At 41.7% G+C, this 13,980-nt stretch overlaps 1 protein-coding gene across 6 annotated transcripts in view; it reads left to right on the top strand.

Annotated features, from left to right (window-relative positions):
- The window catches only part of adgrl3.1 (adhesion G protein-coupled receptor L3.1), a 103,990-nt gene extending 92,758 nt beyond the window's left edge, over nt 1-11,232 (top strand). For 2 of the 6 annotated variants that reach the window (XM_028399741.1, XM_028399731.1), the window contains 7 exons: nt 281-449; nt 1,793-1,972; nt 3,322-3,415; nt 6,480-6,518; nt 7,085-7,102; nt 7,625-7,927; nt 8,617-11,232. In XM_028399741.1, the coding sequence (XP_028255542.1) occupies nt 281-449; nt 1,793-1,972; nt 3,322-3,415; nt 6,480-6,518; nt 7,085-7,102; nt 7,625-7,927; nt 8,617-9,260 (1,447 nt within the window). In that variant the 3' untranslated portion in view covers nt 9,261-11,232. The remainder of the gene's footprint in view (nt 1-280; nt 450-1,792; nt 1,973-3,321; nt 3,416-6,479; nt 6,519-7,084; nt 7,103-7,624; nt 7,928-8,616) is intronic. The other 4 variants (XM_028399772.1, XM_028399765.1, XM_028399749.1 and 1 more) reach the window with 3 other exon arrangements.
- The last annotated feature ends 2,748 nt before the right edge of the window (nt 11,233-13,980 follow it).

The raw sequence follows: 13,980 nt of genomic DNA, 5'->3' as shown, positions 1-13,980 counted from the left end.
TTATGATATCGCTCTGTCTCTGAAGATGGTATCTAAATGAGCAGATCCTCTCTCACTCTCACAAGGGTGTAACACTTTTAGGCAAAACTCCCACTGTTTTTTCCATCCCACTCCCACAGTGTTGGGGCTCTGAATGAACCCTGTGTAACCCCTTTTCTCCTGCCTCACAGTCCCACATGCATCAGCCTTGGCTGAGTAGTTTTTCTGGTCCAGTGAAAAAATGACAAACTTTTCAAGACATACATCGACTGATTGAGACTTTTTTTTTCTCCTGACATAGGTCCTGGGTGATTGGAGCCATAGCCCTGCTGTGTCTGCTGGGTCTGACCTGGGCTTTTGGCCTAATGTACATCAACGAGAGCACCGTGATCATGGCTTACCTGTTCACTATCTTCAACTCGCTGCAGGGCATGTTCATCTTCATCTTCCACTGCATATTGCAGAAAAAGGTGAGCAAGACACACGCAATTAGACAAAAACAGTATGGCAAATACACACACACACATCCTAGTAAAGATCAGCAGGTACAAAAATATCTGCTGAGCTGTCATAGGTTTGATTGGTCATTCAGAATCCCTGCTGGCTGCTCAAATCTCTCTGTCTCTGCCTCTCTCTCTCTCTCTCACACACACACACACACACAATCACAATCCCTTGTCACGGTGTGTCTTGCCTTGTGGCAGCAGGTAAAAACAAACTTGAAAATCTTCCCTCGTTTTCATCTTCAATTAGTGGAGTCATCATGCCTGAAATAGTTTGTTTAAACTTTAATAATATTCAGGTATAATTGTTTTAAGTGCTGGACACATGAAGAGACTGTTTTGATGTCTAAATGGCAGTACACTTCTCTGAAGATTCAAGTGATTTAATGCATAAACCTTGCTCCCATTAACACACAGCTCCTTCTCTGATTTTAAAAAGACAACCTCTTTTTGTACGTCTTAGGTTTTGGTTGGCATTTGTGGGAACATACGTTTTACTTTTTTAATGTTTGACTTGTATATGTGGCTTCCAGGGGGTGCCTACACATTCTGGGATATTTTTACAGAGTCTCCCACACACTGTCAGAGCCTGGGAGGACAGAAGAGGAGTAGGATATGGAAAGAAAATTCATCAAATGCTTAATACTCTCATCTGGCTGCCATCCTGCTGAGCTTTTTTTTTATTTAGTTTTAAGTGTATGACCAATGAACAAGTGCAATATATATGTGTGTTTGTGCGCACTACTACGCTTACTTGTAGGTATGTGTGTAGGCCATGGGATCACGTATCCAGAGAGATGTCCTCACAGTGCTGAGGTTTTCTTTGGCTCTGGGCCCAACACTGTTTCTCCCAAGATGCATGGAGCAACTCACCACACAGCTGTTCAAACAGAGCATGTGGCAGAACACGTCTGCCAGTCCAACAAGCTTGTTAAAAAGCAATTACAGTCGTATTTGTTCTAACTTGATTGGGATCTAAATGCAGATGTTCTGTGTGTACATGTGCATCATATCTCTCCCTGAGGAATAAGGCCATTTCAGATGGATATGTGGCATTTTAGGACAGATGTTCACTTAGGGGAAAGTTTATGAAGTTAATTTTTTAATGTCTAAATTTTATGGGGTTTGTGTTTGCACAAGGAATTTGAGTCAGACTGTTTTTTTTCCTGGTATGTCATCTTAAAAATGCTTCAATATGTGCAAAGTTAAAGTGGAACATCAATCAACTCCTCCCGCTTTGGAGGAATGTACCCGCTTACACCAGCCTTGTGCGTAACTGTGTGTAACCGCCTCCTCCCTCCATCACTCAGGTGCGTAAAGAGTACGGAAAATGTCTGCGCACTCACTGCTGCAGTGGCAAGAGTGTGGAGACCTCCATCTCCTCATCCAGTAAGACTACAACCTCACGGACTCCAGGCCGCTACTCCACAGGCTCACAGGTGAGCTTACCTGCCTGCACACCCGGACGCTACAGCACAGCAGACTCTCAGGTGAGGCCAGAGCACGCCATGAGGGTTTGGGGTTATCGCTGATCACTTTCAACCTGCCCAGTCTCACAGAAATCAGAAAAAATGTACAATAGTTACACTGGTCCACAGCAGCAGACATAACAGTTTCATAGTGAAAGCTCAGGAGATAAATCTGTCTCTGCATTGCTCTGCAATCTGCATGTATGAGCCAGGGCTCATAACTGTGGCAACCTCAAAAAAGTTCAAACTGAGCAAGTATGTAGCTCAACCTAAACCATAATATTTTTTAAATCTAACTTGATACTTGATGAATACTCTGATGTCTGACAAAAAATGATTGAAGGGTCGAGAGTGTGAAAAGAAACTATAAATTGGCTAGGCTCCAGCTCCCTGTGACCCTGCAGTGCAGGACAAAGCGGGTTAATAGATGATGGATGGGTGTTTGGTCAACATATGAGGTAGCAGATCTCCCAAACCATATGTGGTTGTACAAAGACCATAACAAACTTTGTGTTTTTCTGTTGCTTCCCTTTGTATTTATGCAGCTATGTTTAGGCAACAAAATGACTTATATTCACTCAAAGATCGTGGTTAGAGCATCAGTTGCCAAGGGAACAAGACCCATCTAAATTGTGAAGGTGTACCGCCGCAGTTTGTCTAAGGTCTCATGGCATCTGTTTTTCCACACATAAAGCCTCTATTGAAGTCCACAGATCTACCCCGTATTTTACCACTGCGCTGAAGGGCTATTATTATAATATGACACAAAAGGAACTCAACCCACTTATGTGACAAGCTGGGAATAAAATCAGGTGGGCTAATTGAAAAGATGAGATCAAAAACACATTGAAGTCAAACTGTGTTTAATGTGAAACATTTTGTGTTGTTGTGGACCAGTGTAGGTATTACACATGATTCTCTGAGGCTTGGTTGTCTAAATGTTTTATTGTAGGCAGATATAAACTTTAAAACACAATTTTAGTGAATTTTGTGATATTTGATATTTGAGATTTATGAGTTTAATATTTTTTGATTTTTTTTGCTGTTGAAAGTGTGATATCCCAAACCCTGCCTTACATAGACAATGTCAGTGACACCCAGGTAAACAGAAGTATAAATGGCACTGATGCATGTTCACCTTTCCCTACCTGCTCCTCTCTTGTCGGTTGTTGCTTTGCTTTTTACTTTACTGCCTCTCCTGCACTAATTTGCCATTTTTTTACACATCATATCCCATTTATTATGTTTCTTTCCCCTCTTATTCCTTTTCTCCTTCATCATTACCACCTCTTTTTTGTCTCTGCCCATACCTTGTCCACACTCCTCTCTATCCCCTTCTCTTCCTGCTTCTTCTTCTCTCTTGTGTATAGAGTCGTATCAGGCGGATGTGGAACGACACTGTGAGGAAACAGGAGTCCTCCTTCATCACTGGAGACATCAACAGCTCTGCCACGCTCAACAGAGGTAACCACAGGATACCTACCATTTGCATCCTCATCACTGTCACCGTATCTGCTTTATTAATAGCAGGAGGCTCAGACAGCATACGCTGTCATTTAGCAAAGTGGTAGGAGTCCAAGCTTCTGATGGTGGTATTGTGTTCTTGAAGAGTGGAAGATTAGCAGAAATAGAGTGTAAATATCACTGGCTACTTTTTTTTGTTGCTGCTTCAAAGGAGAACTTTACAGGAAGGAGAGGTAGGGACAGACTCTTGTTGAACACGTCAAGCAGTTTGTGGTCCCATCATAACTCTAGAGAGCAGCGCTAAGTGTGCTTCAGAGGGCCTCTATATTTCCAAGGGTAGATGTGTTTTGAAGACCAGTGGGTGAGAAATCCTTTAATTTAGTGTCCTGAGATGAACACCAGCAGTATCTTTATTACCATGCTCTACATTATGAAGAGGTACACTAATGTCCCATACTTGACCACACATGTGTATGCTTTATACACTGATAAACTGTACAGTAAGTTTAGCAAAGGGTTCATCCTGGCTTCTCTTATCACATCAAGACTACTGCGGGCTTATAAATAAGTAGCAGGCGTAGCTCAGTGTATTTCCACTGTATTCGGAGCTGTCTAATGCTGTCCCTCCATTGTAATGGACTGTAGGAATGAGATCCATAAGTATGGCTGTCTGAGCTTAGGGTAATGAGGGCACAGACATCCCAGTGGCCAGATAGTTTGATAGTTTGACACACACACACACACTGAAGCACATGCGGCCATTTGTTAGTCTCTAAGTTGAGGTGTGGCCCTCGTTTTCCTTGGGCCACTAATAAGCTGTTAGCATGACAGATTGATACTAAAGCAGACACGGTGTGTGTCAGCGGTTGAATTATCACACACTTAGCGAGGCAGGGCTTAAGACAACCCCCACCTCCTCCTCCTCCTCCTCCTCCTCTCACACTTTAAAGTATGCTGCACAGAGCTACTTAGCCAGTAGATTTTCAAATGTGTCTAAGTGAAAGAAGGGTGGAAAGGAATAAATTGTGTGGCCTGACACTAGATTGACTTGAAGTTAGGAGAAAACTTTTAGCTATAACAATGAAGAAACATTCACATAGTAACAGTTAAGGCAGTCACTCAGCAATCAGCCTATTTGTTCTAAAGTGGAAATACTGTAATTGCGACATTGATTCCACTGGTTCAGATTTATTTATTTATTTATTTATTTGGATAATTTAAATGAACACTTCATGATATGATCATATTCAAATAGTATCAGCACTAGCGGTGAATTGGCTCTGACAGTACCGTAACGTGAGCTGACGCTTGTTTCCTTGGGGACGACTGTAGGTGTGAGTTTTGCCAAACACACCAGGGTAATGGCAGCTGCAGCTGACAATGATACAGTAAGACCAAATAAAAGTAGTCGTGTTACTTGATATGAGGATGTGGAGCTCATTTAGTTTTACAGTGACTGATTATAACACAACCCCAATTCATCACATGTGTTGTGACATTTGGCATTTATTTAAGGACAATGATCAAAAAAAGAGCTTGTGTCTTTTGTTTTTGTATAAAGGACACATAAAATATTGAAATATATAAGCCCCGATTTATTTACCTTGTCTCGGTGTAGCTGTCACAGACGCTCACACTTTATCAGAGTGTTAAAGCAGTCTGAACACATTTTCTCTGACAGTGAGCAGTTTTGTCTGTTTGGAGCTCGTCACCTGTGGCAGTTGTAATTCTTGGCTGTTTGACAGCTTTTCTCCCTGGTAAAGACATCAGGAGGTGCTAAGAACTTGTTTTCAGGCATCACAAATGTTTTTTTTTTCTTAAAGAAAGCTGAACAGCTCACTCCAGAAACTGGGCAGGTAAACCCTGCAAATCTGCACTATAGATCAAAACTGCAACAATAACTAACTGAATAGATGTTAACCCTTTTCTTATTTTTTTTTTTTTTAATAAAGACTAGCCCTTGTTACACTGGGCTGCACACAGAGTACGGAGTTTGCATTGTAAATAAATGCAATTTGTTTGAAATTTGAATTTGCACCCTCTATAGATAAGATAACATTGTATCAGGAAGGACATCAGGAACACGGAAGAGGAGCGGCCCTGTTGATATCAGTTATGGGTAGTTTACAGTTTATGAAAAATTAGATCCTGGTGACAGCTGTGTTACAGTAAGAAAAATAATGCCACAAGCACTGCACTATCCTGGCCATATGTAGCAGTATCACAAACACAACACTTGTGTTACATTGGTCATCTAGTCCAGGTCAGCGTGTAGGGATGCAAACATTTATTATTGTTGAAACCACATGTATGCTTCAGTGTGTTAGCTTTTCCTTTGTGATGGCACATGACCCACACATGAGGAGACGTGTCGTCACGCAGTATGAGGATGAATGGATAGGTCCTCTCTGGGTCACTTGTCTTAGGGTTTTTTTTCTGTCTTAATGTGTACATAATCTGTCTCCCACCAGGGAAGAAAATTTTTGTGGCCCTTTTGTCCATTAACTATCCTGTAGTCATGCTTCTCTGCTCAAGCGTATTGAACTGCAGCACAGTCTGCTCCGAGCTACGCCTTCCTCTCTTTGTGCTGCTCTCTTTCGGTCTGTCTCTCTTGTTCCCTCCCTCAGCCTGTATGCAATGGCTGCAAGAATGACTTGTCAAGCTTTTTTTTCTTGGCTTTTCTCCCTAAACTGTGTTTGCTTGTTTGATTTACTTGTCCTCTTCTCTCCCTCTTTCTTCCACACACTCACTTTCCATCTCGCTCTCCCTTCTTCTTTCCTCCCCTCCTTGCTTACTACCACTCTTGCAATGGCTACACGCTCTCTCCTTTAACCTCTGGTCTACCTTTTATGAGTGCTTCTCTCCTCTTTCCTCGTTCCTCTCCTCTCTTGACTTGGCTGTTGCTTTTCCTCTCTCTTCCTCTCTCGACTCGACTGTTGCTCTTCCTCTCTCTTTCTCTATCTGCCTGTACCAGGAGCCATGGCTAATCATCTTATAACTAATGCTCTCCTTCGTCCCCATGGTACTAACAATCCTTATAACACTCTCCTGGGGGACTCGGCAGTCTATAACAACCCAGCTGTGGGCATGTACAACACCCAAGGTGTGCCTGACGTTCCTATTATGAAGAAGTTAGCGTATCTTCACCGCATGAGTTTTTTTATCTTGCATGGCTCTTTCATTTTTAAAATGTTTGCTGCTTTGATGTATTATTATGGCTCCTAAGTGAGGTGATCAATCACACTGCAATATACATGCAGACAGGTGTGTGTGTGTGTTTGTGTGTGGTACTCTTTGCAAATAGACTTTATCTTTCATAAGCTACTTGGGAGCCATGAAATATTTCTTCTAGTTTTTTTGTGATGTTATGTTTTATACATGTATAAGCTTCATTTTGCATGTGTCGGCCTTGCATTGCTCTTAGTGCCGCATGTGTACTGTGTGTTTTAAATGGGATTTGTGTGGAATATGAATGTTTTCTCTGTGTTAAATATACAATAAAGCAGCCAGTTAATAATAGATATTTTAGAATCTAGCTGAGTTTCTTTAACAGCTTTTGTTGTGCCTTCAGTTCCACGCAGATGTTTGATTTTTGTAGTTGAAGCCGTTTCTCTGTATAAACTCACATCTTTGTCTCTTTTCCCTCTTCTCCCTCATGCTGTCCATTAGCACCTTACCGAGACACAAGTATGTGCCAAAATAATACTCAACTACGTACTTCAAGATGAATTTTTTTTTTTTTTAGTCATATCATTTGTTTCTCACAAATTCTTTCTCTGTATACGACATTTAAAATTTTGTTTTTTCTTAAGGCCCTGTATATCCATAGTATTAACAACCACTTGATTTTTAATTGAAATTTTGTGGATCAAATGTGTAAACTAACATTTGAGTCCTAATTGAAATTCAATATGTTTGCCCTTGACATGACTTGCAGTGTAATTACTCCAAGTGCCACAACTTTTTTTGTTGCTGTGGTACTGGCAGTAATGGGGAGGGGGGCACTCAGGAAGCTTCTCTTAAATGAATTATGGATGCTTGAAGCATTTTTTTCCTTCCATGAAAATTATCATTGCTTTTTTTAATCCTCAATTCACAGCACAAGCTATGATATGAAACAATAATTAAAATCTTTCTTGTGAGAAATCCACCTGTAGTTTATTCAAGTATCCTAATAATTATTACTTTTTTTAATTATTTGTTCCTCAGAGGGAATCCTGAACAATGCCAGAGACTCCAGTGTTATGGATACACTCCCTCTTAATGGTAACCATGCCAACAACTACAGCATGGCCAGCAGCGAGTACTTGAGCGACTGTGTACAGATCCTAGATCGTAGCGGCGGCTACGGTACCCACAGCAACCACAAGGAGACCACCCTAGAGAAGAAGATTTTAAAGGAGCTCACCTCCAACTACATCCCGTCTTACCTAAACAACCACGAGAGAGGCACCACTGAACGTAACCATAACCTGATGAACAAACTGGTCAACAGCAGCATGGCCAACGGAGGTGACTGAAGTTTAATCTCTGAGTGTCTGTGTGTTCATTGTGTTTATGCTTCAACTCTGTTACCTTGAAGTGCAGTCTCCATCGTTAGATCAGATGTTATATGCTTCCACACCACAGTAGAGATGGTTATGGTGCAAACATTACTTCACAACAATGTCACCAAATGTGCCAGTTTGCACTGACTGCAGCTAATGGATGATTTGCATTGGCATCTCAGTAGGAAATCTCCTTTCTGGCTCCGGGCATCTTGCTGCCGTGTGCTTGGCAGCTCATTCACTCACTGTAGGTCATTCTAATCTTCACCAGATGTGGAGTCATTTTGTCATGTCAGTCATGTGTAAAGGCTCAGGCCTGGATCTTTACAATGTAAACATTTTTCTTGAAGTAGAAATTTTTTTTTAATCTGGCTTGCTGACAATATTTGTGTTATTAATCGTCAGAAATGTAAACAGCTGTGAAATAGCACACATAAAAAGTCAAGTGATAATGCTTTTCACATAGTAATCTGAAAAATGACGCCCTCTTCAAAAAAAAGTCAAATAACGTTTTGACTAGTTAACACAACAGTTAAGCTTAAATCATTACCTCTAGAGGAAGCTCTTGTTCTTGTTCAAATTGAACTATTAGCAACATGTATTAATGTGTTATGTCCTGTTCTGTGTAATATAATTCTTGCCTGGTTCTTTCAGGGAGCATGGCAGGAGGCAGCAGCAGCAGCAGCAGCAGTGGAGTCGGAGGCTGTGTGGGCAGCGGTAAAGATGACAACAGTCCCATGGTGCTGGACAACCCTGCAGCGTTCCCCCATGAGGAGAACCTGGGTTTGGAGATTATCAGAGAGGAGTCCAACGCGCCCCTACTGCCGCCACGGCCCCCTCCGCCCGACAGCCACCCTCCGCCACCTCCACCTCCTCACAGCTTCTCCCGGCCGCGACGCATTCCCCAGGAGACCAGCGAGAGCTTCTTTCCCCTGCTGACCAACGAGCACACTGACGAGCACACGCACTCACCGAACCACAGAGACTCACTCTATACCAGCATGCCAGTGCTGACGGACCTCCCAGATGGGCAGATGAATGGGTTAACAGACGGAGAGGAAGACAGCTCCGGGGAGCTGCAGCCGTGCAAGAGTGCCACTGCTCCGGAGCTGGATGACGTCTACTATAAGAGCATGCCAAACCTGGGCTCCAGGAATCACCTTCATGAGCTGCAGAGCTACTACCATATGGGCCGTGGTGGCAGTGATGGATACATGGTGTCTGGGAACAAAGAGGAGTCTGATTCATCGCCTGAGGAGCCGCCTGTAGACCCTTCTCACCTGGTTACCAGTCTATAGAGCCGATCAAGACTTCTGTCCTTCCCCAGCCCCCTATCACTGGTTTACCCTTCCAATGAAGACATTCTGTGTTTTTGACTTGACAGACTGAGCTGGCCCGCCCCTGAATTGATGTACTGTGAGTGACATTAATTATGTTTCATGACAATTTGAGCTGAGACACCACTGGTGAGATGAAACTAGGGGACTGAATGTATTGTCATAAATGGTGCAGGCTGGCGCTTGTGAAAGACTTTTTGTGACCATTGAAAACCGGAATGGAACGCTAAATCTGGATTGAAAACAGAAGGGAGGGAGGGATTCTGTAATTTTACCCCACCTGTTACTTTCATTTGGATTGTTGGATTGACTGTAGCCCTACAAGTTCCCCAATGTGGACCTCTAGCAGACCATAGCATATAGTCTCCACTCCCGCCACTACAAGGGGGACCCCCCAACAGCTCTGGTTAAAGGAGCTGTCTGTCTGTTTGTCTGTATGTCTGTCTCTCTGTCTAAACTCCTAAAGACACATACTGGGATGATGTTTTCACCTCTCCAAAGGCTAGAGCAGGATATTAAAAAACTCTGGTGATCACCACATGAACTAGCCCTTAAAGAGGCACCACCACCTGCCAATCAAGTGACGGATGTACGATATATCCCCTCACTAAAAAAAAAAAAAAAAACTATTTTACTCGGGCAAATGAACTGTAACCATATCACGCTGATGTTCTGAATTCTCTTCGTATCTGCTAAACTGGAGTTGTGTATGGGCTGGTGTAACATTCCTGCGAGTTGTAGTGACTGCAGCTACTGTGTATTTCACTGAAAACAAAGAAGGAACATCATATTACAACAGACTGAATTTAAAGAGAAAAAAGAATGGGTTCTGTTTCTTCTCCTTTCTTCTGTAAAAGTTTTCAGTTCTCAAAAAGGATTATGAAGAAATCACAAACTGTTTCTATGTATTGTACAGAATACAGATACAGATACAAATGTTGCATATTGACCAAGTCTTTTTTTTTCATTTTTTTTTTTTACGTTAAAAAAACCTTTTGTCTGTGGAACTGTTCTGAATCATCATGACATGTTCCGGTCAACACGGAGACTGCAGAACCAAGCAAGGAACAATCTCTGATGTTGCTCTTTGACATAAATACAGAGACAGTTATGCACTCCTTCATAGATACGCATAATATATTCCCTACACACACACACACACACACACTTCATTCTGGTCCTTTTTATAGAACACCACTCTCACTTTACATTTTGCAAACCAATTGTTACTATATACTTTACCACTGTGTAGATTTAAAAGCTAAAAGGAAAAAAATGGAGTGATGAAGTTGACGGTTACTATGGTGATGTTGCAGTTAATTCTTTGCTGGAAGTGGGTCTTATTTTGTTTGGACTCCACAGAGTCTGAGTGGGAGATATAAATCAGGTTGATGGAGTAACATAACAAAAAGAAACATGTCCTCTCTATTGCCAAATATTCTTATACCTAAATTGACGTTACCTTGCTGTGCTGGCTTATTGTACAAAATAATAAATATGATTCTCTAAACAGAAGAGAAAAAAATCCCACTATTTGAAAAAAAATGAGGGGGGGGGTGGTTTGATTGGGTTCACCTGTTTAAATGCCATGATTACATCATATAAGTGTACTGATGATGTGAAAACTCTGCACACGAACAGCACCGTCCAATGTGGAAAGCCAATGTTTACTTATTTAGGAGGGAAAAATTTTATAAGTGTATGAAGTGTAGCTTGCACATGTATCCCACAAAACCCCCTCCATGTCCCCCAAGAGAGAAATTATTTATTTATCTGTTTATTGGTTTAAAAAGAAGGAAGGAGGAGGAAAGAAAGCTGGCTTTAGGCAGGAGTAGCAGAAAGAAAAAAAACAAAGTGGCATTGGGTTTGTTTTATTTTTTATTTTTTTTGTTTCTTTTTTAAATTATTATGATCATGATTATTATTATTACAATATTACTGCTACTTATTTATTCTTTTTGTATGGGTTCCAAGTTGAATGATCTCATAACTAATATTTGTTGTAACAGTGAAAGTTGTTTGCCAACAAATAAATTACTGACATAGCTCTGTGGTTTTCTGCCTCTTTACCAGATAATATAAATACAAACAGATTAAACTCCTCACTTCAAATATACATTGCTGAACATGTTGACATGGAGCTTCCTGTATTTTCTGTTTAGTTCTAGGATTATTTGCCTTTCTCTGTAAATCTATAACACACAAGGAAGGAATGGCTCTGTCTGTCTGTCTGTCTGTCTGTCTGTCTGTCTGTCTGTGTGGTGTATGAGGGGCTGACCTCTAACCCTCTTTCACGTTTCTCCTGGCTGTAAATATCACCACACATAACATGTCTGCACCAAGAGGAAAAGTCACATTTATGGAAGCAGAAATTATGAAATGTTGCTAATGAGTGTTGTCTCAATGTAGTTGTCATGGAAACAGAAACCTTCATGTAGTGTGGCAGCACTTTTTTTAAGAAGCCCTTATCAACTCCATATGAACACACACACACACACTCTGCAGTCACATAGAGGAGTTAATCTGTAAACAACCTGTACCTGTATTTATGTAAGCAGGATGACCTCTGACCTCGCTCTCTCTTTCTCTCTGGATGGATGGACACAATCAAAGATGTAAACAACGGAACAGTGTGAATGCCACGGACACCTGAAGCAACATACGTGGTGGCAAGAAGGCAGTTTGAGGGCAGCTGAGGCAGCTGAGGAAGTCCATTTACAGAGGGAGGTTTGGAAAGTGAGAAAGCTCCATTTACTGGGGTTCTTCTTTGTTTGGTTTGTGTGGTATTATTAGTATAACAGACTCACCATCCTACTCAATCACTGTGTCTCAGATGTTTATAACATCTTTGTTTCTACAGGTTTAAGATAATTTCTGATTTATAACATGGCATTAACTTAACCCCAAGATTTAAAGCTCTGAAAAGCTTCACTCGTTTGACTTTATTTTTTGTATTTGCAGCATGTGCAGTGAATAAAGAAAAGAGCTCTCTCTCTGTGTCTCTCTGCATCTGAAGAGCCTGTGTTGACATGGTCAGGCAGGATGGCTGCAGCGTCTTAACAACAACAGGCAGGGTGGTTTAGCATACTCCGTTCCTGGGAAATCCACATTGACAGTGAGATGTAAGTACTACTGAAGCATTCGTTCCGATCAATCTGCACCAACTCCAGCCTCCATTCTGTCCTCAGAACAGAATCTGTCAGCATCGCAGACCGGCTGAGAGGACGGCAGTCAGACAAACTGACTTCACCAGACCGACTGATGGTAAAAACTTTTACTGAATAAAATAGTTTTCATATAGGCTCAGCAGGGAAAAAAAACTTAGTTTTTGATTGATACAGCTGGTAGAATTGAAATCTATCCTTTCCATGAGAAAATGAATTTGAAGGTTGGTCCATGCTCGGAGGACAGTCCTGCCCGAGGAAGGTAACAGCCAAGAAGAATTAAAGAACAGATGTTAGATGACCTCCTCGCTTGGTGAGACTTTTGGAGTGAGGAAACTGGACTCAGATCTTGGGCCTGACATCTAAGCAGCCAGTGCCTTGGCTAACAGCTACAGGCCAAGATACTGGCCAAAAAGCTTCTCCTGCTGTCGTTGGCCTCTTCCAAAATAAAGGCAGCTGTTCAGTCTCTCCACCAAGATTCAAGTAGAATCCTGAACAGGTACAGGGTGTGGTGCTGCCAGTCTGAAATTCTGTACAGTGAGACTTGCAGATATGAGCCTCTTCCATGTAGTCTGCTTGTTCAGTGTTCACATGGTCCCACCTGCCTAATGTAGTGTAGGTGCTGGCACTTCCTTTGGGGCACATGTGCTTAGTGTTGTTCAGCAACAACAGTTCTTAATGATTCCCCACGGACTCTTCGGTTAGTCCCAGGTGTGGGATGACTTGTTACCTTTTCCAGTCAGGTTTGCCTCTAGAGGGTAGATTGTAGTATCCTCTACACCTCAGAGTTAGGCCTTAGTGTCAGTACATATACAGTGATTATATTAACAAGACCTTCAAAGAGTCTTGCTGTTAATAGCACTGTGGCAGTACCTGTAACCTACTCTTAGAAATTATGCATTTGTTAATTTTTTTTTAATTATTTTTTGAATTTGCATTGAGCTGTATGGTTTTCCATTATTTGTTGTATTACCGGACATGTGGCACAAACTATTTTGGGCAACAAAATGTGCAAGTTTCCAATTTGGCATCAGTTCTGTTTAGGAAAACCCCAAATCCCTGTGACTGGTGCAAACACAAACATTTTGACCACAACAACAGGTCCACACCTCACTTCTGCGAAGTCCAGAAGTCCAAACTTTTCATTTCAGACATCAGATTGGGTCACATTTCATTCTCACTACAAACCAAGTCTACAACTAGACTAACTAGTAAGGTTCCAAGCCACCAGACCCATGTGTTTTCCTATAATAATTTAAAAAATATATATTTTTGCCGATACATCGTCATCGTTTACTGTAATTTTGGGCCTCTTCCTTTGTTGCAGTGCTGTGGAGGCTGTCGGAGTGCAGGCTCAGGACTGTAGCCTCAGGTTATGTGACAAACAGTTTAGCTATCCTTCATGATCCCTCACACATTTAACTGCATAACATCCTAAGCTGGAGTTGCCTGTGTTAAGACTACTCATTTCAAGAAAGGTGGTGTGACACCGTGAGGTTCTGGAGAATGTGCCACCT

Source organism: Parambassis ranga, chromosome 1, assembly GCF_900634625.1.
Source record: "Parambassis ranga chromosome 1, fParRan2.1, whole genome shotgun sequence".
In the NCBI taxonomy this organism is placed as follows: domain Eukaryota; kingdom Metazoa; phylum Chordata; class Actinopteri; family Ambassidae; genus Parambassis; species Parambassis ranga.
The sequence above is the reverse complement of the archived record's forward strand: the minus strand, read 5'-3'. Positions and strand labels throughout refer to the sequence as shown.